This window comes from Limanda limanda, chromosome 19 (genome assembly GCF_963576545.1).
Source record: "Limanda limanda chromosome 19, fLimLim1.1, whole genome shotgun sequence".
In the NCBI taxonomy this organism is placed as follows: domain Eukaryota; kingdom Metazoa; phylum Chordata; class Actinopteri; order Pleuronectiformes; family Pleuronectidae; genus Limanda; species Limanda limanda.
This window is the reverse complement of record NC_083654.1, coordinates 21,932,400-21,959,323: the sequence shown is the minus strand read 5'-3', so window position 1 is coordinate 21,959,323 and position 26,924 is coordinate 21,932,400. Positions and strand designations below refer to the sequence as shown.

At 43.0% G+C, this 26,924-nt stretch overlaps 1 protein-coding gene and 1 pseudogene across 1 annotated transcript in view; one reads left to right on the top strand and one right to left on the bottom strand.

Moving 5' to 3' along the window:
* Nucleotides 1–7,901: 7,901 nt before the first annotated feature.
* Nucleotides 7,902–20,530, top strand: LOC133025669 (uncharacterized; annotated as a pseudogene).
* A 4,023-nt stretch (nucleotides 20,531–24,553) lies between these two features.
* Nucleotides 24,554–26,924, bottom strand: part of LOC133025591 (chloride channel protein 1-like) — a 30,609-nt gene continuing 28,238 nt past the window's right edge. The window contains exons 22-24 of the mRNA XM_061092297.1: nucleotides 26,531–26,635; nucleotides 26,334–26,420; nucleotides 24,554–25,051 (exon numbers count right to left, since the gene is read on the bottom strand). Coding sequence (XP_060948280.1) covers nucleotides 24,554–25,051; nucleotides 26,334–26,420; nucleotides 26,531–26,635 — 690 coding nt within the window. The remainder of the gene's footprint in view (nucleotides 25,052–26,333; nucleotides 26,421–26,530; nucleotides 26,636–26,924) is intronic.

Below are 26,924 nucleotides of genomic sequence, written 5' to 3'. Positions count from 1 at the left end.
CCAGAGCACAAACCCATGATGATTTCTGTTTTCAGAGGTTTTCAGGGTCTGTGACCTCAGCTGACCTCTGATCACAGGGTCGCCGGCCTACGTTTCAAATAGAGACTTTAAAGAAAGATGGACGACATGTTTGTAATTCCTCCGTCTGTGAAGGAACGAAGCTGAAAGATCTCAGATATCGATGACGTAATTTGGAGTCTGTGCAGTGACTAACATTATTTTATAGATTTTCTTATTTATACCAAAGACACAATTAGAAGTTTTAAAGTTTAAAGAACGACGTACTGCATTTGTAATCACAGTCTTGTTTGTACAAGATAAAGATGTTTACGAGTCTAATTCCTCCAGGACTCAGCAGAGGTCACAGAGGTCACAGACGCCTCAAAGCCTCTTTAACACCGAACACTTTCACATTTAACTAAACATGAGTTAATACAGTTCTGTAGTCGGGAGTCATAATATCATAAAATATGAATATCACAATGAGACGACCCCCTCAGACCTCAGCAGTGATTTATTCACGTTGTTTAAAGTGAAAGATTAATTTGCTTCAGACCGAACTTTGTCTCCACTGATCAGCGCGTTCATCACTTTTCAGATTCAATAAAGCTTTATTCAATAAGTACAGTTGATTCCCCAGATTGTTCCCACGCTTGTTAATATAGATTTATATATATATTTAAAAACCTGAGTCGACCGGTGACTTTGGTCTTTTCTCTAAATCCCTGCGCTGCATCTCAGGCGCTGCTTTGTTGGAGCAGGATTATTTTTATTCCTCGTTCTCTTGTCATAAAGAATAAACATCTCTGATATGAATATTCCATCGCTGCTTCACAGAGAGCAAGGGGGGGGGGGGGGGGCAGCGTTCAGCTCGCCCACGGCTTCAATCTGTGGAGCGACCCTCGTATTTGACACTGGATGAAATATGTTAATCATGACGGCAGCGCGGCCTTAAACCAAGTCTGGGCCAGATTAATATTCACTCATGCAGATCTTCTCTGAGCCCAGCAGCTGCTGATTAAAGCTGAATAAACACAGAGCTCCGTCTTAATGTTCCATCACCTTCCATCTCTCTGCTTATTCCTTCTCTTATTGCCAAATTCAAATGAGGCGGCTCCTCGTCCACCTGCCCTGTTGTTAATGCAATTTCCATTTTTATTAATATTTGCTTTGTTTGTTTAGACGAGCTGGTGACGGCACCGGAACCAATCTCACCGGGAATAATAGAATAATGAAAAGTCCCCCCCCCGACCCGTTCAATTCCTGCTTCCTTCATTTTCTTGTGAAACTCTTTACAGCTGCAGCATGAAATCAAACTATTCACCGGAAATTCATGTGCAAATCAAACAACCAGAGTTATTTTAATCTCAGGGACGTTTCACACCTGCTTCAGTCGGGTGGGGAAGTTGCTTGGACACCGAACATGAGATCTGACCTTGAACGACCCTCAGCTCTGTTGGCTCCGCCTCCTTGTGGTGACCGGCAGCAGCTCAAGATTCAAGATTCAAGATTCAAGATTTTTATTGTCAAATGAACAGAGATAACATGAAGCAGTCGCTGGCAATGAGATGCTTGGGTCACACACTCTCTTTAAGCAATGCTCAGTAATTTCAACCCAAAAAAATTAAATAAAAATAGAAATAGTATAAAATAGAATAAAATAGAATAACAATGAAATAATAATCAAAAATTTAAAATAGAAAATAAATAATAATAATAATAATAAATAAATATATACATCTAAATATATATCTTTACAGATGAATGTTCAATGTTCAATTTGTGCAGTAGTGCAAATGTTCAAATATGATTGTTACGGTGCTGGTGCAAATATGCAAATATTCCAGGGTGCTGGTTTGGTGGAGTTATTGCAATTCAGAGGAGTTTAAAAGTCTTATGGCCTGGCTTGGCTCGATCACATCATTAGACAAAGTTTGGGCCATTTTCTGTTTCACTTCCTGTGAAGTCTGTGAACTATAAAAGGATAATCAGCTCAAAGTGCAGCTGGAGAAACTCTTCAGGACGACGGCACCGAAAAATCCTTCTGACGGCCGAGGACTTAAATCTCCAGAGCAAAGAAAACCAAATGTTCCCTCTGCTGCCGGTGGACTGATCCATGACCATGACTGATAATCTGGGTGTATACAAACACACGCATATATATATAAATATTGAATCAACTCATCTTTTCTTGCAACCTAACTATACATTTGTAAGTTTGATTAAATGCAAGTTAATTCAATGTGGATCGTCTAGTTTTAACTTACACGTTTTAGATTAAAATAAAGTTAAGTTGCTCTTTGGACTCGAGATGAGGATTTGAATGACTTGAACTCAAACTCATTTAATTTAGTTTTGTAAAGAAACAAACCGGCTAATTAACTTCTCATCGATTTCCCAGAATGCATTGCTCTACATGTAAAAAATGTAAAAGTCTCTTATTGATTCAACTTTTCATCTAAAGCAGGGGTGTCCAAACTTTTTGTCCCAAGGGCCACATACAGAAAAAAATACCAAGGACTGGGCCACTCGAGCCGCCACGCCCCCCTGCCCTGGAGTGGACTGTTGACAGTCACGTCGCTCAGGGCGGGGGGGGGCGTGGCGTTCTGAGGGACAGCTAGCAAGTCATCAAAGCAATTCACCACCAGACCACTAGGTGGAGTAACGTTTTTTGTCGAAGACAACCTTAGAGACACCTTCTTTGTGTGTGGCAGTCTTTGTCGATCTGATCATTCTACACAGCTTCGTACACTCGTCGACCTGCAAACCGACGTCAGCCGAGATCTCCTTCCAGGAATTGCAAGTCATCTGCGTGTCCTTGTATTTAGTCAGTGACGGATTATACAAGTGGTCATACTTTCAGATCTCTTCTGCCAAGTGCTCTTCTATTCGGTCCATAACCGTTCTTCTAAATCTTCCTTGGTTTCTGCCGGTATTATGGGGCATGAAACCGGAAATATGACTCTGGAAAGGATGTAGTTGGTGGACCAATCACAGCCTTGCGGGCCCCTTCTTTCGTGCTTGCGTGCATTCACCAATTTTTGTAACTATACGCAGCCCGCAAGCCTCACGCAAGCACGCAAGAGCCCTTGCGTGCTTGCGTGTCCCTTCTTTCGTGCTTGCGTGTCTCTGGAAACACAGAAGCATGCGCCGGCCTCTCCCCTGTCGAAGAAGCCTGGCCCCATAAAGCAAAACAAAGTGCTTTAAGTAAGTGCTATTTGAGCGCTACTAAATTTTGAGTTTCATAAAAAAAAAAAAAAAAAAAACATTTTTTTTTTTTTTTTTTTATAAATTATATTTTTAGACATTGATGCGGGCCAATTAAAAATGGATAGCGGGCCGCAGTTGGCCCGCGGGCCGTAGTTTGGACACCCCTGATCTAAAGCAAACAAAAACAGTTGTTGAGTCCAATTGACTTCAATATTTTAGTTTCAACATGATTATATAGAATCTGAGCTTCATTAAGTTACATTAACTAAAGGATTCAAGTAGAACTGAATGAATGTCAAGTTTATTTGACAAAAGAAGTGAATTTACTCAATTTATCCGCTCAATTGTTTGTTTTAAGGTTAAAACAGTTTATTTTCCTGCATGTGTTTGAGTTCACTGAACTGATGGAGCCTGGTCCGTGCATCAGATGTGATGTTGCCCCTAGCAACAGGGTCACTGCTGAACGGTATCCATTGGTTACCGACACGTTGGAGGTAAATGGACAAAGAGCAGCTGATGAAAACCAGAACCACTCGTCATTTCACCGGATCTCTATATTTCTCCTCATCGTCTCTCTCTCTCTCTCTCTCTCTCTCTCTCTCTCTCTCTCTCTCTCTCTCTCTCTCTCTCTCTCTCTCTCTCTCTCTCTCTCTCTCGAACGCTTCCACTCGGGTGATGAGATAAAATCAGTTTCATTGTGAATTCACTGTTTTACATGTTACACAGTTTACTGGTGTAGATCGATTTCTGAGCTTAATGTTATTCAGATACACAAACATTATATCCTCTTATTATTGTGTTTTACAGTTGAGAATGAAACGGGTCAATACTAAATATATAAATGTCAGGTTCCTTCAGGTTAATTTAAACATTTGACTCCAAACTCGTATTTAAATGCAACTTTAAGATTTGAAGAGACTCTGGCCCCAAATGACATCAGCAGCTCAGATGGCAGCGTTCTTGTCCGAGAGCTTTTGGCTTCATTTCTGGATCGTGGGCATAAGTTGAAAAACGTCGTCCATCTTTATTTACAGACTATGATCTTTTAAAGTGGCGCTGAGCGTTTCACATCAACCAGAACAGGAAGTGGTTCATTCAACAGATGGAAACTGCTGAGAACCTCAATGTCCCGACTGTAAATGTTCAAACTGCTGAAGCTTAAAACCATTTTTTATGTTCCCAATCTCCTTCTTCCTGTCAAATCTCCTCCTCTCTACCTTTCTCTCTGGTCTGCTCAGACGTTTACGAACCCTCAGCAGAATTCATTGGCACCTTGTTTATTTTGTGCCTGAATCAGAATCAGAATCAGAAGGTATTTATTGCCAGGAATTTGCTCTGGTTATTGGTGCATACAATGAACATAGAGACATAAAAACACAATAAATACACCACACATAAGAAAAACAATAACAAACAATTTATATTTACTCACTATTTACTTCTTATTTACTTACTTTTTCTAATATTATTTCTAATTATCTCACAGAGACACACGTCTTCCTGTTCAAGCCACAGAGTTCAGGAGCTGCAGAGAACAGGAGCACTGATGACTTCCACCAGGGAGGAGATGTTCTCATCAGCATTCGTCGCTGAAAAGCAGAATTACACAAAAACCACTCGGCCAAATTTCATGATATTTTCTGGAGAAGCAGGGAATGACAAAATGAAAGTTCCCATTTCCTTTAGAGAGGATCCAGATAAACGAGACAGAGCGTCGGCTTGGCAGAGGTGTGATCTCCTTGTCGTTCATTTTGAGATTCAAAGTTCCACTAGTAGGTTTAGTTCTAATTAGTTAATTGATGACTTCACCACAGATCTATCAACCAAGATAGATAGATAGATAGATAGATAGATAGATAGATAGATAGATAGATAGATAGATAGATAGATAGATAGATAGATAGATGGATGGATGGATGGATGGATGGATGGATGGATGGATGGATGGATGGATGGATGGATGGATGGATGGATGGATGGATGGATGGATGGATGGATGGATGGATGGATAGATAGATAGATAGATAGATAGATAGATAGATAGATAGATAGATAGATAGATAGATAGATAGATAGATAGATAGATAGATAGATAGATAGATAGATAGATAGATAGATAGATAGATAGATAGATAGATTACTTTATTAATCCCTGAAGGGAAATTAAGTTGTCATAGCAGCCGGTATATTTGAATACAATAAAATACAATACAATAAAATAAAATGAAAAATATTGAGGTAGAAAGAATAAAAACAGAAACACAAGATAAATAGGTAGATAAGGTGCAGTGGCAAGATGATGGTAATAGTACTGATGATATGATGGTAATGTTATTGTTAGACAGTATATAAAAATAGTACAGTATATATAGTATATAATATAACATAATATATATTTATATATGATAGTAATTATACCAATATAATAGCAGTATATAGTAATAATGGCAGCAACAGTATATATAATAATAGTAGTTATATAATAATAATAGTTATAATTATTATTATTATATTACTACTATTATAATAATACAATACAATAGTTATAATTATCATAATAATTATTATATTACTACTATTATTATATATAGTGTTGCTGCCATTATTACTATCAACCAATCAGATTCTAGCTCCACATGTTGTCAGAGCTCTCGATGGCGGCTCCTGGGGACGGTGGCGCTGGTTTGTCCTTCATGACACAGAGACAGGATGAGACATGGTCTTTGTCTCCAGACTGAGAGACGGACAGATGTGAGAACAGCTGCAGACTCGACTCCATCACTTTATCACATGAAGACGATAGGACGTGCACGTGGAGGATCCTTCACGTGCACGTCACAGAGGGAGCAGAGCACTTTGCCTTCTTGAAGTTATTAAACTGCTTTAACTCAAAATATGAGAATTTTTTTTGAGAAGCTCATTAGGAGCTGGGATCCGTCTCCGGGTTCATCAGCGGCTGCTCGCCACGCCACGAGCGCCGACGCCAGGAAGTTCAGTCGAGCTCAGAGAAGCGTGATCAGCTTCAGGCGGCTGCTCTGAGATCGGATCGGATTCTCTCTGTTTCCTGCTTCTGGATTCAAAGCAGTTTCCCAAACACTGATCAAGTTTGTTCTGGAGAGAAGCAACAACATATGGAATCAAGTAATTCAGCCATAAATATCAAACAATGCTTATTACATATCACACTGTTGTCTGAGGCTGTATGAGACAATGACTTATGAACAGAGACTGTGTAATAAAGATGATAAGTGATGCAGGATTAAGAACAACACAAACAACGCACTCGGTCATTATCACACAAACATCTGCTAAATCAAACCCACACGAACTAATGAATGAATCTAATATTTACTGCAACTTTTAACAGATGAACTTTCTACTCAATATAATAAATTATTCATTTCACTGCTGATGAAACTGAATCTCTAAGATTTCATGAGGATTTGGTGCCGACTCCTTTTTGTGCGTTTCAGCACTTCCAGCATCGTTTTGTTTCCCTTCAGCCACAGAATATCAACATCGTTTACCAGAGCTGTGAATTATTAACTTTCCTTTTTATTCCTCCCTTCACATCCTCCCTCCTCTTCCTCATCTTCCTCCTCTTCCTCTTCTCTCTCTCAAACTATCTTCAATCATCTGCTCTCTACACCTCAATTTATTTTATTCCCATTTCTCTCTTATCTTTATTTTGTCATGTTTCCCGTCTCATTATTTCTTCTCCTCCACCTTCTCCTGTCTCTGCTCTCCATCTCCATCTTCCTCTTCCTCTTCCTCTTCCTCTCCTCTTCCTCCTCTTCCTCCTCTTCCTCTTCTCTCTCTCAAACTATCTTCAATCATATGTCTCTACACCTCAATTTATTTTATTCCCTTTCCTCTCTTATCTTTATTTTGTCATGTTTCCCGTCACATTATTTATTCCCCTCCACCTTCTCCTGTCTCTGCTCTCCATCTCCATCTCCATCTCCATCTCCATCTCCATCTCCATCTCTCTCTTCCTCTTCCTTTCCTCCTCCTCTTCCTCCTCTTCCTCTTCTCTCTCTCAAACCATCTTCAATCATCTGCTCTCTACACCTCAATTTATTTTATTCCCTTTTCTCTCTTATCTTTATTTTGTCATGTTTCCCGTCACATTATTTCTTCTCCTCCACCTTCTCCTGTCTCTGCTCTTCATCTCCATCTCCCTCTTCCTCTTCCTCTTCCTCTTCCTCTTCCTCTTCCTCTTCCTCTTCCTCTTCCTCTTCCTCTTCCTCTTCCTCTTCCTCTTCCTCTTCCTCCTCTTCCTCCTCTTCCTCTTCTCTCTCGCAAACCATCTTCAATCATCTGCTCTCTACACCTCAATTTCTTTATTCCCTTTTCTCTCTTACCTTTATTTTGTCATGTTTCCCGTCACATTATTTCTTCTCCTCCACCTTCTCCTGTCTCTGCTCTTCATCTTCATCTTCCTCTTCCTCTCTCTCTTCCTCTTCCTCTTCCTCTTCCTCCTCTTCCTCTTCTCTCTCTCAAACCATCTTCAATCATCTGCTCTCTACACCTCAATTTATTTTATTACCTTTTCTCTCTTATCTTTATTTTGTCATGTTTCCCGTCTCATTATTTCTTCTCCTCCACCTTCTCCTGTCTCTGCTCTCCATCTCTATCTCCATCTTCCTCTTCCTCTTCCTCTTCCTCCTCCTCTTCCTCCTCAGCTGTCCATGGAGGACACGACTTCCATCCTGCCTCGTAACAACAGGAAGTCCAACGACAGCTACGGGATCGGCGCTCTGGCTAAGTCGTCTCTGACAGGTGTGTCAGGTGTGTGTCTGTGCTGATGGTAACACAACCCCCATGTTGCCTCCACTTCCCCCCCCCTGGGCTCCAGGAGGAACTCGTGGTTGAACTGAACGTGGAGAAGATCCTTCCTGGTTTGTTTGTTGTTTGTGTTGTTCAGATTGTGTGTTTGTGTTGTTCAGATTGTGTGTTTGTGTTGTTCAGATTGTGTGTCTGGCTTCAGAGCAGCTCAGCAGCAGAACAACACTAAACACGTTAAAATGAATTTGAATAATAAAACCACTCGGCTGCTGAGCTGCTCTCAGGCCAAAGATCCGCTTCACACACTGAACAACAACAACAACAACAACAACAACAACAACAACAACAACAACAACAACAGGAACGATCTTTTGACCTTTTCCATAAACAGCAGATTTTTGAAACAAACGTTTGCATCGACACACGACTTCCCCCTCGAGCAGGAGGAGGAGGCGGAGCTTGGAACCAACATGGCCGCCCCTGTGGGTGCCCCCCTTCACTTTACCCCCCCCCCCTTCCATTGATATCAACAGCAGACGTCAATGACACATTTCGTCATTGATGGAATTCAAATCAGATTTTTTAATTTCAATGAAACTAAAGTAAGTGAGATTTCTTACTTTAGTGACTTCATGAGGCAGATCCACAGGCGTGTTGGGAACTGTGGTGTGTGTCTGTGGTGTGTGTCTGTGGTGTGTGTCTGTGGTGTGTCTGTGGTGTGTGTCTGTGGTGTGTGTCTGTGGTGTGTGTCTATGGTGTGACGTGGTGGTGCTTGGTGTGTGTCTGTGGTGTGTGTCTGTGGTGTGAGGCGGTGGCGTGTGGTGTGTGTCTGTGGTGTGTGTCTGTGGTGTGTGTCTGTGGTGTGTGTCTGTGGTGTGTGTCTATGGTGTGACGTGGTGGTGCTTGGTGTGTGTCTGTTGTGTGACTTGGTGGCGTGTGGTGTGTGTCTGTTGTGTGACTTGGTGGCGTGTGGTGTGTGTCTGTTGTGTGACTTGGTGGCGTGTGGTGTGTGTCTGTGGTGTGTGTCTGTGGTGTGTGTCTATGGTGTGACGTGGTGGTGCTTGGTGTGTGTCTGTTGTGTGAGGCGGTGGCGTGTGGTGTGTGTCTGTTGTGTGACTTGGTGGCGTGTGGTGTGTGTCTGTTGTGTGACTTGGTGGCGTGTGGTGTGTGTCTGTGGTGTGTGTCTGTGGTGTGTGTCTGTGGTGTGTGTCTATGGTGTGTGTCTATGGTGTGTGTCTGTGGTGTGTGTCTGTGGTGTGTGTCTATGGTGTGTGTCTATGGTGTGACGTGGTGGTGCTTGGTGTGTGTATGTTGTGTGTCTGTTTTGTGGCGGTACTGCTGGTGGCGTGTGTGACGTGGTGGCGAGTGGTGTGTGTCTGTTGTGTGGCATGGTGGCGTGTGGTGAACTGTGGTGTGTGTCTGTTGTGTGTCTGTTGTGTGGCGGTACTGCTGGTGTGATGCGGTGGCGTGTGGTGTGTGTCTGTTGTGTGTCTGTTGTGTGCTTCCTCTCTCTTTGTGCGTCACAGTCTGACGCTCTGTGCAGAACCACAGAGTCTTTGTGTCATTGCTGTTGTGCGTTTTTTAAATAAATCAGTTTTTCTTTTCGGAGCCTTTGATTGGCCGACACCCCGACACCACCCCCCCACCCACCCCCCCTCATCCTCATCCGTCTCATTTCTATTTCCATCCCCGATTACACTCTGCAGGAAATGTTGATTTTTCCAATGGAGAAGAAGTGTTTCTATTTATAGCCACGCCTGTAACTCGCCCCCCCCCTCTCTCTCTGTGTTTACTCACATCTGTTTGACTCGACTTTCCTTTCTTGTATCGATCAGCCTCAACCAGCGTTCTGTTGACCCCCCCGAGGATCAGGCTCCTCCTCCTCCTCCTCCTCCTCCTCCTCCTCCTCTTCCTCTTCCTCCTCCTCTTCCTCTGCCGAGCGCTGGAACTCCTTTAGCTGCGTAAAGTCGAATGAATCTCATTTATTCTGTTTGCCACGAGATGAGCAGCGGCTTTAATTATTAATGTGACGTTAATATCTGCACGTCAGCGTTTATCCTTTTCTGTTCAATTCATCAAACTGTTAATGAGCACAGAGGGCGACCGGGCCTGACCTCTGACCTCTGACCTGCTGGCTCCAGTCCAGCACCACGAACCAGAGATTCATGAATACGACAAATTCATCAGATAATTTAGTTACATCTGAATGTCGAAGCTTTTATTGGATTAAATCACAGAGAGTTTTCACATGTTGAATCTGAGCAGCAGACGTTTCCATCCGTCGGGTTTCAAGACTCCAGATTCAGATTAATTCAAGAGCAGAACAATTAATGTTTCTACTGTTTCTCTGTTATTATCTCAAGACACTGAAGAATTACATCTTCAAGATGAACACTGGATCGTTTCAGGGGCAAAGACCATAAACCGGAGATAAATATGGAAGTAGAAAGTGAAGCCGATGCAGAATCAGCCCCGGAGCCAATCAGCTGTCGTCTGACGCTGAATCAAACTCTGAGGGAACATTTGTGAACTCTGTTTACAGTCAGACGAGTCCACAGAATTTAACGTTTCTCTATATTCACATGAAGAATTGATACTAGGGTTGCAAAGGGGTGGAAAGTTTCCGGTAAGTTTCCAGAAACTTCCAGGAAACTTTACATGGGAAGTTTAGCTCGGGAATTTGGGGAATTTTGAAAAAAATAATAATACGCAAATTAAACGCTGAGCAATAAAAACATCATTAAAACACTATTTTAAAGATGTATGGAACGTTGAGTTTCAACCCTCCACTGGTCATTCTTCCATCACATGCACAGATAACTCCCAGCATGCTTCACTCTACAGCAGGGCTATTGAGGCCTGCTGTAGAGTGAAGGACTAGTCAGGTAAGTTTCCATGATATTACTGGGAAAATATATTAGCATGCTGATTGAGGATTGTTCATCTGTTCATCTAGACTATTTCCATTCATTTATCCATCAATTGTAAAATATGTTTACAGACGATTCCAATTGTTTGGCTAACTATTTATATCTCTGGCATTGCATTAGTGTGTTTTTACAAACTTTTTTCTCATCTTATTCTACAGAACAATGCCACGTGCACTCTCTCATGTGTGGAGACATTTCACCTCATCCAATGTAGAAGGAAAGGCTGTGTACATTTGCAAATACTGTGCAAAGACCTATGTTAAGAATGACACAACGATGCAGAAGCATATAGTCAAGTGCCCAAAGTTTCCTCAGGGCTCAAATCAGCCTATGACACAACTAAATGTTTATATTTATGTCTGTTTATGACAAGGTAAATACAGTTAGTATAAATTACCCACAACATTTCCCGTTTATTCCCGTTAATTCCCGTTAATTCCCATGGAAAGTTTCCAACTTTGAATATTCCCGGAATTTTGCAACCCTTATTGATACTGAAGTTAATTTAGTAGATTATGATCCATTTAGAGTCGACTCTCCAGTAGAAGTTCCCTAGTTAACTGGGATTTAAATCTGTTTGAATTTCAGGACGAGTTGAAAAATGATCCTCAGAGACTCAGATGTATTTTAAATAAAAATAATCCTGAACATTTGCTGCTGAGCTGTTGTCAAAGTCTCATAACCAGTCACCATCTCCCTGAATTCATCCATATCAATACAGTTATGACCTCATTGACATTTTCAATCAGTTCCATCACATCCCAGTTTCTCACCATCCCCCCCCGAGCCTCAGACGGAGGTGAAGTCAACTGGAGACACAAAGTGGTTTTGACAGTGTTTGTGTGTGTGTCTGGTGCGTGTTTTGTGTGTGTGTGTGTGTGTGTTGTGTGTCTGTGGCTGGTCTGCTCCTCCTCCTCCCTCCACCCCCCCCTGTGCACCTGTTGTAGGCGTGAGTCGCACCATGAAGGACAAAGTGACCAAGCCCACGGCCATGGCTCAGGGCCGCGTCGCTCACATGATCGAGTGGCAGAGCTGGGGCAAACCAACCGCCGGGCCGCCGGGGGGGGCGGGCCATTCCAACCTGCAGAGGGAGAAGATCAGGAGGCTGGAGAATGACGCCTACAGCGACCTCAGCGACGGCGAGAAGGAGGCGCGCTTCGCTGCAGGTGAGAGCTCGGGTGGTCCGGACGGAACAGGTGGTCCGGACTATACCATCTGTAACGATGGGGGCGGGAGGTGGAGACAAGTCGTCCATCTTTATTTACAGTTTATGGTTTGTCCCAAGTTGAACGAGTCAACATCGAGAATCATGAAATCAAATATTTGCCCTTTTGGTGAGAAATGTTTTTTTCTAGCCAACGATTCACATTTTGTTTTCACTGATATTGTGAAAATCTAAATGGTTCCAGTTCCTTTTCTAGCATTTAAATAAAACTTAAATTCATAATTTCATCAGGTATTTCTTTGCAACATTCAAATTCATCCCTCTGTGTTAATATGTTAATGTCTGTTGTTACCTCATGTTTGTTTTCCTCCCTAATGAACTGCTGCTGCCTCTGTAATTCATCTCTAATGTGGTTTCTATGACTCGTTAAATGCTGCTGTTAATCTCACCGCCCCCCCTCCCCCCACCCGCCCCCCCCGGCCTCAGGCATCATGCAGCAGTTTGCCATCTCCGAGGCGACCCTGTTCGGGTGGACCTCCATGGACGGGGAGAGTCTGGGCGCCGGATCGAACCCGGGCAGCGTGGCCCACCTGAGCGAGGTCAACCAGGAGAGCATCACCAGCAGAGGTACGGTCCTGAGCGCCCCCTAGAGGTCGAGCAGGGTCACTGCTGCGGTGTGAGGTCGGACCTGTGTGATGGAAATCTGGAGATACAAGAGGCTGGAAACACCAAAGTTATCTACGTGTATTTAATAAAGGGGCTTTCTGCAGAAAGGAACAACACAGGGAAACCACAAGGCTCTCAGAGTGAAGATGCAGGACAGTCAAATACAATGGTTTCAGGCTGCTTGATGGATGGTGGGTTTCAGTTTGCTAACTCCTGCTATTGTAATTAAGCAGATTTAAGTGCATCTACAATTTTAAGTATTTAAAAATAATGATGAGTAATAAGAAAGAGGCTCTGAAACCATTTAACCATATCTAAGATCACATGTGTAACAGGCTATAATTCTTTTTCACTCGCTGCCTTTTTCACAAAATAGTGCTTTATCTCGTCTATCATTTAATTATGTGTCTTCAATTTTAAATTGCGATAATGACAAAGTGTTGTCATGGTGTCTTAACATTTGTTGAATTTCCATACAAGAATTTTTTTTCCTTTCTCCAATAATATCAGAGATTGTAAGAGTGAAGATGCAGGACGGTCAAATACATGATCTTATATCGGAGGACTAATCTCTCTCAGCCAATCAGGACTGGTTCTGTATCTCTCTAAACATAGACAACTGATTTACATGTGTATCCTTTGGAGATAAGCAGACATACATTCAGTTCTTTGGGGGTCTCAAGGGTCTAACAGTGTTCAGGTCATACACAGTTCAGAACATTAAAACTCTCCAAGCCATAAAACATTTCAACAGTTTGTATATGTGAGTAGAAAGGTCATAAAAGCCTTTAGACAGAGCTACAAAAACTTACTTTCCAACTGTGCTGGGAATTTTGTTTTAATTCCCTGGTGAGGAAATAGACCATCAGACTGAGTGATCAATTCAATGATATCAAAGTATTTAATGAATGGTCAAGGAAACAATTTACAGATAATAGAGTTGAACACAAACAGAGTTTCTGAGCGAACACTTGGCCAAGTGGGACAGAGCTTCCAACACCACTGCAGGTGTGGAAGGTCTGACCATTTGGCTGAGAGGAAGGCTGTCTTAAATATACAATCTGACGGTCACTACATCATCTACCGATACAACGCGAGTATGACGAGTTCAGTGGTTGGAACCAATCAGAGAAGAGGCAACAGCATCCTCCTCTCCTGAGGGAAGAGACATTAGAACATCAAATAGTCACAAGGTCATCTATGGCCAAACTAAGAGACATTTACTGGTATCTGGCAGAGGCAAATATTACATAGAATGTATAGATATGTTCTTTAGGTCATTCCACCTGTACTTTGAGCATAGAACATCATGTTTGTGTTACATAATAGAAAAGAACAGTTAGATTTAATAATTTCCATGACACCAACTACAACATAGGTTTCACACATACTTAGTTAATTTCTAACCGTTCTAACGACACACACACGTATGTACACACGTCAGACGGCTCCCACTCGTGTCTCTGGACGTTCGGCTCTTGTGTTTCCTGTCGAGCAGATTCACAGTTTGGTTTGAAACTAGAAACAGGCTCGTCAGCTCCCATCCAGCTGCAGAGGTCGTCTGAAGGTCAGAGACACAGCTGCACATCTCTGCGTGTCACTGCTCCTGGGCAGCTACTCAGAAAACCTCCGAACCACAAATCCACACGACAGCCTGTCCTCTGACATCACAGCACCATGTGACGCAGCGTAGAGGAACCTTTAAGAGACTGAATGAGGAAGTGACATGTTAAGCTGTCGGAGTTAAGCTGTGAGAGGTTTTCACTTTGAATTCAGACGGAATCTGTTCAGTTCAGTTGCTCATGAGACGATGACACAGACGTTTTCTCGGCTGAGATGAGGAAACTGCATCGAGCGTCACAGGAAACAGTCAGATCACCTCAGGCTGCGTTCCCTGTCCACAGCACGTTCCTCTGTAAACCGCTTGAGTTCTGGTTCTCGCTGCCCGGACCCCCAGGGATCCTGGAGGTTAGCACAAGGACTAAGCCGCGCTCTCATTAATGCACCGTATGGGCTCCGCTCGGCACTTTAGCTAGCATGAAACACCAACACACATGTACAGCAGACACACACACACACGAGTAAAACACCACTTAGGATCAGCCTCCTGTTAGGGTCATTACACTGTGTGTGTGTGTGTGTGTGTGTGTGTGTGAGTGAAACTGCTAATGAGCAGCAAGGAGAGATTGGACCGACAGGAGGAATCTAGAGGTAGAAAGCACAAGGTCTCAAATGAGAGAGTTGGATATTTGAGTGACAAGAATAATCTGCAACGCTCTTCTGCAGAATTTCATTTCCACCACGAGCCTCTTTCTTCGTCTTCAGGGTTTCTGCAAGTGAAGGAAACGTAAAGTCTGGAACGTGACGAGACAAACCAGAGTCGAGTTCTTCCTCCTGACAGAAGGTGTCTGCAGACCATCTGTGATCAGTTCCATGTTGGTCTGATTGTAGTTTTATTAACTTATATTAATATTACTGAAAGAAGAACTATAGACACGTTATAAAACTAATTTTAAAGCTCAACAGGAGTATTGTTACTGAATGTAGCAGTAATTAAAAACACATCTAAGACCTAGCACTTCCTTTAGGTCTCTGATCAGTTCAATGTTTGTCTGTTTGTAGTTTTATTTCTGCAGGTTCATATCTTATATTAATATCACTGAAGAATCAGAATCAGAATCAGAATCGGAAGTATTTTATTGCCAAGTACGTTTACACATACAAGGAATTTGCTCTGGTTTTTGGTGCATACAATGAACATAGAAACATAAAAACGCAATAAATACAACATGCATAGGAGAGCAATAAAAAATAGGAAACCAGTATATATTTACTCACTGTTTACTTCTTATTAACTCACTTTTTACCAATATTTATACAAAGTATAAATAAGAACTGAAAGAAGAACTACAGCCACGTTATAAAACAGGAGTATTGTTACTGAATGTAGCGGTAATTAAAACCACATCTAAGACCTAGCACTTTCTCTACACCTCTGATCAGTGCCATGTTGGTCTGTTTGTAGTTTTATTACTGCAGGTTATAAAACTCTTTTAAAAGCTCAACAGGAGTATTGTTACTAATTGGAACAGTAATTAAAAACACGTCTAAGACCTGGTAGGTAAGATCTTAACGTATTCAACACTTTCTCTAGGCCTCTGATCAGTTCAATGTTGGTCTGTTTGTAGTTTTATTTCTGCAGGTTAATATCTTATATTAATATCACTGAAAGAAGAACTACAGACACGTTATAAAACAGGAGTCTTGTTACTGAATGTAGCAGTAATTAAAAACCCATCTAAGACCTAACACTTTCTTTAGGCCTCTGATCAGAACCCGGGGGTTACACCGTGGCCTCTCCCTCCGCTCGGCTCGGGTTCCTCTGGTTTCACACGCGTGTGCTTCCTGTGTTCAGACCGGCTGCTGCAGCGCTCGGCTACAGACGTGTGGCCTCACTCCTGCGTCTCACTGTGTGTTGCCTGTCGTCCTCAGATGCCTGGGACCCGATCACCAGCCAGCCCTCGGGCGTGGCCTCCCCGGCTGCCGGCTCCTACATCCTGGCTGCGGGTGAGGATCAAACCTTGTCTCTGTGCAGACAGCGCCTCACGGCCCGGGACACTGACAGTTTCCACCCCGATGCTCTAGGTGGCAGCAACGGAGTCGGAGGGACGCCCAGCGATGGGTTCGAGGGCTCGGTCGGGAGCTTCATCCAGCAGCACCAGGCCCAACTCGCCCTGCAGCAGCACAGCCAGCTGCAGCACCTCCAGCACCTGCACCTCTACCAGCAGCAGATCCTGCAGTACCAGCAGCAACAGGTAGGGGGACCGTCACTGAAGAGCCCTGAGCGCGCTGGGGGCGATGCTGAGTCCGTGTTGCTTGAGATGTCATTATCAAACTTTACAACAAAGAAATGTATGAATATAGAACTTGAATGAAGAACATATTTATTTTAACAATTTTGCACGTATAATGTGAACAAATGTGTCTTTTATAACAACTTGAGCCTTTTTCTACAGAATCTATAACCCACAATTAAAAGCATTAATACGGTTAAAGTTTGATGACACATTGTAAAATCATAGACTGTAAAAAAAAAGATGGACAACATGACAGCTCATCAAGTGAGGCCAAAGTGTCTTGATCGCCCCCTGGTGGCTGGCTGCAGATGGATGTTTAATTGTTTCTTATAAGTTTGTTTTCAATTAGTTATTTGATGAAAAGACGTCAGAGACACAGGAGCTGGAGCTCGACCCAAGATGTGAATTATATATATATCTATATTTAATACGGATCATCCTGCAGTGAAACAAATGATCCCCAGTGAATCTTATTTCAGTTTAATTACATTTCATTCACTCATCAGACGATTCGGTGAAGTTGAAAAGTTGAAATTCATCCCAATCACAAAGTTAACTAGACTCCACATCATCTGTTGACTTTGATCCGGTGGGTTTTCTCTAATGAAGTGAGTCGTGATGAACTGTGACCCCCGGAGACGTTTCCAGCTCCGATGACTTCTCTGGCATCGCCACGTTCTGTGAGCTCATTAAATAACTGAGAGTTATGAAATAATAACCTGGAGAAGGTCGGGGGGGGGGGGGGGGGTGTCTCAGAGAAGGAGCAGTGATCCCCGACCTCAATGGAAACCAGCTCGTTAGCTTGGCTGTGTGTAGTGTGTGGGTGAAAAGAGCCTGTTGAATATATTACATTACATTCATAATTAAGATTTTCAATAAGTCAGTCAATTTGGGTGAAAGCATAAGAGGCCCCAGACGATTCCCTGCAGACGTGACTCATGATTCAGAGGGAGAATAAAAGTAGATGCAAAGTGAAAAGAAAAAGTCCAAAATCTTCCTCCAACAAAAGTCTGAATAAACGTTGTCGTTAGTTTTGGAACGAAAAGTGTCTGAAACCTTAACAACAACAATACAACAAAACCATGCAGATCATTGTTTAAGGCTGAAATCACATTGTGTTCACACTCATCTCTACATGTTAATAAATGACTTGGAAACATATAGAATATTTTATTTTTCCAAATATTTTCACAATGCAAGAGAACATGCAGAGCATACACAACACTCTACATTAAACATTACAGAAAATGACATAACAAAATAAAAGCATACACACATAGATGAAATAAAACTAATTAAATAAATAAAGTAAATAATTCCCCCCCCCCAAAGAGAAAACAAAAAAACAAAAAAGTTGGTGCATAGGATGACACATCACAGAGAAATACCGCAATGACACAGTACATAATGTAATTCAGAACTCCAAATAGTTACAGTCCTATGGTTCCGTTGGTTGTGTATACATGTATTCCAAATAAAGCTGCCAGATTTTCAAAAATAACTTATATTTCTTTCTGAGACTATATGTAATAATGACTTGCAAACATAATAAACTTATTTCCAGCGCCTCCTCATTGATGCTCTTGTTTCTCTTCTCGTCAGACGATGGATCACAGGCTACACAGCGGCTCCCCCTCCCTCCAGGCCACGCCCAACAACACCATCCACAGCCTCTGCCCCCCCACCCACCCGCGCCTGGCCGACCTGTGGGGGGCGGCGCAGGTGGAGCCGCACCAGGTACGACCTCCCGATGGTTAGACTTGGAACTGGGGTCTTGGGGGTCCTGGGGATGGTTTAATGAATCCTGCTTGACCAAACAGGACCGGCTCCTCCAGTCACTTCTGAGTCATCCTGACCTCATGTCTGATTATTCCTTCTCCTGTTATTGTTATCCACTCGGCTCCATGTTGTTTAACCCCTTATTGCCTGAATTAATTTCCAATTATATAAAAAAAAAAATATTATTTGTGTTTTTGGCTGTCATACAGATTCTAAATTAAGTGGAGATTGTTACTTTCAATATAGCATATACAATAGATATAAAATTTAGGTATGAGGCAAATTAGCGACATTAGGCATGATGGGGCATAAACGTAATTTAACAAAATTTCCAGTCTCTGGTATGTAGATTATTATATTGATGCTGCTTTTGAATAACAATATATGTTTCTGTAAAATCATTGCTGTTCCATCATCACAGTATTTCAAATACAGCTTAATATCTCAAAATAACTTTGCTGCACAGTAACAAGGGGCTAATATGTATTCTCCACTCCGACCACTAGATGGCGGCAGAGTACTACCAATACCTTCATGGTATGTGTAGTATTTGCACAATCAGGTATTAGTGGGATATAAAGACCGGAATGGGGTTTGAGGCGAATTCGCGACATTCGTCAACAAGGTGTTAATGCATCATCAGCCACATGAAGGAATATCTTGTTTGTAATCTGGAGCAGAATAACTTGTTTCCTCGTCATCCCTGACTCTCACATCTGTCTGTTTTCTTCCTGGCTCTGTTGAAACCAGCTGAGATGTTTAGCAGACATCTGTAGTGCAGTGAGTGATGGGGGGAGCTGCCAGGGAAGCTGTGAAGGTAGGAGACAGGCTGGAGGTCTCTGCATGGAGCACTGCCCAAACCTCTGCATGACGGCCTGTAGTGGCTCTGATGGAGTCTGCCTCCGGAGGTTCTGAACTCTGCCTGGTCTTCAGAGTAGCATGCTGCAAGGTCCACACCGTTACAACCCCCCCCCCGGGCATTTGGATTCAGCATCTGTGTGTGTTGTACCTGCCGACCTTCTCTTCCTCCTCCTGCACAGGGAACCAGCGCTGACCCGGACCAGGAGAACTCTGACTCTGCTTGTGCATCTCTTCTCCTCGTACCTTGTGTGTGTTTTCAGTTTTTGCTTGTTAGGACTCACCGGAGCTGAAGTCCTGGTGTCAGGCGCTGGTTGAACACACATGAATGTTCCAGTAACCCGTTGAAAAGCTTGAAGTCAGTGCTGCAGAATGTAACCAGCAACAAATCTGTCCACTTCACTGGTTGCAGGTGGACATGGCCGGGCAGCTGAGTGGACTCATGGCTGAACTGGTGGGAGGACTGGTCCACACGGTCGGGGAGGAGCCCGAGCTCGAGTCTGAAGACTTCATGGAGCAGTACGAAGAGGAAGAGGAGGAGCTGACGAAGGTGAGGCAGGACAATGGTGAGGTTTCTAACACATGAGGCTCGAGAAACTGGAAGAACACAAACATCTCAGGATGAAGAAGACGAGGAGCCTCCTGCTGCTTCTTCATATGAGAAACAAACTTCGGAAAATGTCCCCAAAACTAATTTTTCCAGACATTATCCAGAGTTTTGGTCTGAAATCAGCTTTAGACTCCACCACCTTGATTCCCACTGTCTCAAATGTGTCCTCCATGTTCATAAAAGTGTTTAACAGATAAACTTAACAAGAAACAGATTAATATCAACACCATTAATTCTTTTTCGGTTAAACAGAGAAGAGGAATTTGACAGCGATGTTCACTTTAGACCTTTTAATGATCCACGGCCACCAAGAGAGATTCACACGAAGGTGATCAATTTAAAAAGTAGAAGTTATTAATAAGGTAGAAGAAAGTCTTACTCACCTGTGGCACAGCTCGACTTGTCCTTTTCAACTCTTCCTTTCCCTTGTCGACAGGTTCAAGAGGTCACATTGACCTTGGAGCCGGAGCGCTACTCTCTGAGTCCGTCCCCGCTGAGGGACGACGTCCACTCGACCCGAGGTTCAAGTCCCGGACTCTCAGCACAGAGCATCGAGTTCCTGAGGCCGAGGAAACCGTTCGAGGTCACGCCCTGCGTCGTCCAATCACTGGAGGAGAAGGACGAGGAGGCGGAGGAGGGCTCGGTCGTGTTTGTGGCGACCAACTGAATCATGTGGTCACAAACTGACAAAAACAGGAAACAAATACTCCAATAATCAATCAATCAAACTATTGTCCCGCCCCCTTCTCACCTATTTACCCACTTTGAGTCACAGCAACTGGGAGAAGACTTCTTTCAGATGGAAACGTTGGATGTAATGTAAACAGACTTGACCCCAAAGGTCAACGAGGGAAATGTGGAATATAACAATATGAGACGATGAACTAATAAACTCCGTGGCAGGTGATGAACTCAGATTCAGTGACTTCTGAACGACGGCGTGCGAGGAGGAGATGGATTCTGGGTTCGACCTCCGGGATCAAAGCCGAACGGGCGGAGGGGAAAACCTCAAAAAAAGACAACGTAGGACGAGAGGAAGAATAGTTTAAAAACAATTCAGTGCAATACAACCAACTCAGACACGAAAAGACGTCGGGTCAAACCGCTTTTGCAAATAACCCGGAGTGCAGCAGAAGTGTGTGTGTGTGTGTGTGTGTGTGTGTAAACCTGCAGGAGAATAAAATGAACCTGGTCAGGGAGTCGTCTGATGTTCCACGTGTGCTTGGGTTTGATTGACAGCTTGTCTGAGCGGCTGTGATGTCGTGAACCCGGCGTGTGGCGTGCGGCGCTCGGAGCGTGTGGCGTGTGGCGTGTGGCCTGTGGCGTTTGGCGTGTGGCGTGCACTCGGAGTCATCTGCAGACGCGTGATCTGGACACAACCAACAGGAAAGTGCATGCATTTCAACAGTGACCTAGCCCTACCAGTGTAACACAGTATACAAAGTAATAACATATCAAATTGCTTTTTACAATAAAAGAAAAAAATCCAATAAACTGATATGTATTTGTACGACTGTAAGACTTGTATGTTTGTAATGTATGTTTGTATGAATGTAGCTTTTTCTGTGTGTAAAATATATATATATATATATTCTGGGAATCTTTCTTCTGGTGCTGGTCTGTTCCAGTTTCACTCCTGGTTGTTGTTGTTATCACCATCAAGCTGCTGGTTTACAGGAAGATAAACAAAGAAGGAAGTTGAAGACAAATCTTCTTTCTGTTTAAATTGTTTATTTGAATCTAAAGAAAATGAACTAGAAACTTCAATTTGGTTTCCAAGCGTCAGTGTGGACGTCTCATTGAGGCTTTTGTGTGTTTGTTGTGGTTTCACTTTAAAAAGGCCAGTTTGCAAATGGTGGATTTTTGTTTCAGCTACTTCAACATGAGAATCTAGATGATAGATAGATAGATAGATAGATAGATAGATAGATAGATAGATAGATAGATAGATAGATAGATAGATAGATAGATAGATAGATAGATAGATAGATAGATAGATAGATAGATAGATAGATAGATAGATAGATAGATAGATAGATAGATAGATAGATAGATAGATAGATAGATAGATAGATAGATAGATAGATAGATAGATAGATAGATAGATAGATAGATAGATAGATAGATAGATAGATAGATAGATAGATAGATAGATAGATAGATAGATAGATAGATAGATTACTTTATTCATCCACGAAGGGAAATTAAGTTGTCATAGCAGCCGGTATATTTGGATACAATAAAATACAATACAATAAAAAATATTGAGGTAGAAAGAATAAAAACAGAAACACAAGATAAATAGGTAGATAAGGTGCAGTGGCAAGATGATGGTAATAGTACTGATGATATGATGGTAATGTTATTGTTAGACAGTTTATAAAAATAGTACAGTATATATAGAATATAAAATAACATAATATATATTTATATATGATAGTAATTATACCAATATAATAGCAGTATATAGTAATAATGGCAGCAACAGTATATATAATAATAATAGTAGTAATAATATAATAATAATAATTATAATTATAACATGTACACATGTATAAATATGTGTATATAGACTTATATATACAAAGAATATACAGAGAGTATGATATAATATATGATATATAGTAGAGGTATAAATATAAGTATTTGACTATACAATAGATAATATAATATACTATGAGTGTAAGAATATGTAGACAGAGTGTGCAAAAGACAATATTATTGTATAAAATGATAAATAATATCAGTATGGTTTATATGAACACATTTCACATATGATGTGAAGTAAGTGTGCAAGTATATGGAGCGGAGTGATAAACAACAACAGAGGAATTAATTTGTCACATGTGGTTCTACGTCCAAATTGATTTATCACCAACTCACACAGGATGTAGTTTATAGACGAATATATACAACATCACTTTCACCATCATCTCTCCTCCGAGTCTCGAGCGGCTGAAGAGAACGATTCCCTCTCACGCTCCAGAGACCTCGATGCACCAGAAGCATCTGTCCTCTGTTCGTCCCCTTGTCCCCTTGTCTCCTCGTCCCCTCGTCCCCTCGTCCGCTCTGAGGTCTCGTCCCGGGAATCAAACCGACGAGAGGATCCGCAGTTTGAAACAAGAATCACCTCATTGACGAAAACTCAGAAAGAATCCAGGACTTTTAGAGCTGCAGCGAGACGTCAGTCAGGCTGAATAATGACACCGGAGCTCTAATCACGTTAAATCACCTCGACAGACTCCGTGTCAAACACAGCATGAAGGAGATTTAATTTAACTACATTACATATTCATCATTTCCAAATCTCTGGCTGAAAAGTAGAAAATGACAGATGAGATAAAACCAAAGAAACGACACCTACTCTACTTAAAAAACTAACGAGACAATTAAGAAATAAAACCTCGGGCGATGAGAAACTCCTGTCAAAATAAAGTTTAAGATGAAAAGCAATCAACTTTGCTTTTGAGGCAGAAATGGAAGTGAAATCTGTTTTTCTTAATTTAATGAAAACACTGACAAGAAAAGTCTTTGAAGCCAATTAAATATAAAAACTTATTTGAGATCTGAAATTCAATGTAGATGTTAAAGATTATTTTTCTTTCTGTTTTATTGTCATCTATGGAAACATTCAACTGTTTTAGATGATGTTAAAATCAATATTTCTACATCCTACCTTTAAATAAATAAAGGAACAAGAGGACCAGGAACAGTTTAGACATTTCACTTAATAAAACTTTATTTACCTACATTGTTCACAGTTTTAAAAAGAGATAACAGTTGAGTCACCTAACAGTGAAATAAATAAATACATGAGCCACAGACAGACGGATGAAAACAAACCCTTAAGAAACAGTTTAAATTCACACGGACGTGAAGAAAAGCTTCTGGATAAATCTGCAGGTTTAAAGACTTTCAAAAGCAGCACCTGAGAAACTGAGTCCAGAGGAAGAAGAGGGGATGAGAGCGATGAAGGAGAAGGGAGGAAGGGTTTTTTACAGATCTGTTGAACAACATCTTCCTTATGAGTCTAAATGATCTAAAGTGGTAACTGGTGCTGGGTGTTTCAGCTCCTTCATCCATCAACTGAACCGTGAGGAGCTCTGAGGCTGCGTCCACAAGGTCGTTCCTCCACAGTTAGAGGTCGTTCCTCCACAGTGGACCAGGACCAGGACCAGGACCAGCACCAGCACCAGGACCAGGACCAGCACCAGCACCAGGACCAGGACCAGGACCAGGACAAGGACAAGGACCAGGACCAGGACCAGCACCAGCACCAGCACCAGCACCAGCACCAGCACCAGCACCAGGACCAGGACCAGGACCAGGACCAGGACCAGGACCAGGAAGAGGACCAGGACCAGGACCAGGACCAGGACCAGGACCAGCACCAGCACCAGCACCAGCACCAGCACCAGGACCAGGACCAGGACCAGGACCAGCACCAGCACCAGCACCAGGACCAGGACCAGGACCAGCACCAGGACCAGCACCAGGACCAGGACCAGGACCAGGACCAGGACCAGCACAAGCACCAGCACCAGGACCAGGACCAGGACCAGGACCAGGACCAGGACCAGGAGGTAAATGTAATGAGTCCAACGACCGGAGCAACACAATTAAGAACAGAAGAAAAAACTCAAACCATTAAAAAAAAGATTCTTTATAAAAAAAGTTAAGCTCGTCTGATCTAAACCATCGGCTCCTCGTCGCTGTCCTCCCCCCCCACGAGGCTGGAGGGAGGGAGGGAGGAGAGAGGGAGGGAGGAGGGAGGGATGGAGGGAGGAGGAGGTGCAGAGGAGGAGAGAGGCCCCGGGGGGGGAGTGAAGGAGGGGGGGAGGCTGAGGTCACTGTCGAAGCTGCAGCTCCGACTGGCTGTGCAGAACACCCCCCCGCTCCCGGCACTGCTGGTCTCCTCCGCCTCCCCCGCCCCCCCCTCGATCCACACCTCCGTCTCACCCTCGTGGGGGGGGGGAGGCGTGGAGGAGGAGGAAGGAGGCCGGGGGGGGGTGGCGGGAGCCGAGGGAGAGGAGGTGGAGGTCGTGGAGGAGGGAGGAGCAGCGGGGGGGGAGGAGGAGGAGGAGGGAGGTTTAGAGACAGACTTGTGTTTGCTGACGTCTCGAAAACTGGCGAGGGGGGGGCGGAGCCTCACGCCGGAGCGGGTGGAGCCCTCGATGGCCTTCTGGAGCTGGAGGAGGAGGAGGAGGAGGAGGAGGAGGAGGAGGAGGAGGAGGAGGAGGAGGAGGACGGACAGGAAGAAAGAAAAAGTGATGAAGAAGAGATGAGGAAGACAGACAATAATAGGAAAAGACAGAAAGACGAAAGGAATAAAGCAAATCGAGAAGAGGTAGATTGAGATGAGATCTAATAGACTCATGAACAGTGATGCCGTTAACGCGTTACTCTAACCCCACCCCTTTTTTCAGTAACGAGTAATCTAACGCGTTACTATTTCCAAACCAGTAATCAGATTAAAGTTACTCCTCCAAGTCACTGTGCGTTACTATTTTGTCTACTTTTTGTTACTTTTATTATCATCTTCCGCCACTCACACACATCAACAACACTTCACTTCCTCATTGCCCCCCGATCCCCAACACAAGCAGCCAATGAGGGCCTGACATTCCCAACAACCCCATCCCATTGGTCCAAACAGTCACATGTCCCACCCCGACCCCTTCACTGACCCTCAGGGTATCGGAACGCTCCATCAACACAGTGTTTTACTGAACATACGTCAAATCCAAACATAAACATAAACCCAGTCCGTTACAATATATTTGATTTTCTTCTTGCGTCTCTGGGAGTGAGGTCATGAAGCCTATGTGACAATAAAGTTGAATCGCCCTCATTTAATTTAATATAATAAACAAGATCCCTTCTACTGTCACTGCCGGGCTGCCTCACTGAACAGCTTTTTGTAAAACCACTCCTTGCTTCTCTAATGCTGTGAACAACAGGTACAATGTTCATAAAACATGTTGAAAAGAATTTAATAGTTACATTTATAAACAATGTAGATTATAAGTAGTAAGTTTTTCCATTACAGTGTTAACAGTTAAATATGTCAGGTCAAGAAAGACTGTATTTATTTTATTTTAGAAAAACAAGTATTTTTTCAGGAAATGGTTTTTAAGTTCAACTTAAAATGTCAGGAGATACATTGTTGTTGTGAACATTACTTTTAAAAATGCGCCTCTAATAAAGTGAGTGTTGGCAAAACCGGTTATTTTTATATTGCGGTGACGGGGGTGTTGTCGGCAGCTGCTGAATGTAACTAATAAAGTAACTTGTAATCTAACTTAGTTACTTTTAAAATCAAGTAACTTGTAATCTAACTAAGTTACTTTTAAAATCAAGTAATCTGTAAAGTAACTAAGTTTTTCAAAGTAACTGTGGCAACACTGCTCATGGACTATCTTCATCGTACAGATATTGAAAGTTACAGGTGCAGAGATGCAGTTCCTCACCTCCTTCAGCGCCACCACTCCCACCAGTTTGCCGATGCTGGTCACATACGCGTGACTGAGCCCGAGCAGAGAGAACAAGGTGTGAGTCTGAGGAGACACAGGGAGAAGGTCAGAAGGTCTGAAGGTCAGAAGGTCACTCACAAGGTCATCCTCAGAATTACAACCCAACGGTTTCCGTGCTCGACCTTCACACTCACCTTGTGTAACGAGGTTCTCTCCACCAGCTGGAAGGGGGAGGGGTCCACTCGGATCTCGTCGATTTCCATCGGCTTGTCCATCTCGCCCTCTTCCCACTCTTTGATCTGCGGCGGCAAACGAGAGGTCACAGAGGTCACAGAGGTCAACGGAGGTCAACGGTGTGGCATCAGTTCAGGTCCGATAACACAGTGGGTCAGTGGGAGGAGTCAGGATGAGTTTTCATGACTCACACACAGCAGTGATTAGATATACAACAACAAGTGTTTACAGTTCGGTCCTTGTGTCTCACTGGTGACCCCTCTGACCTCTGGGACGTTTATGGATTTGACCTCTGAGTCAGCGGTGACACCAGCAGCCGTCATGTGGGATTTACAGGTTAAAGGCGTTTTGGTG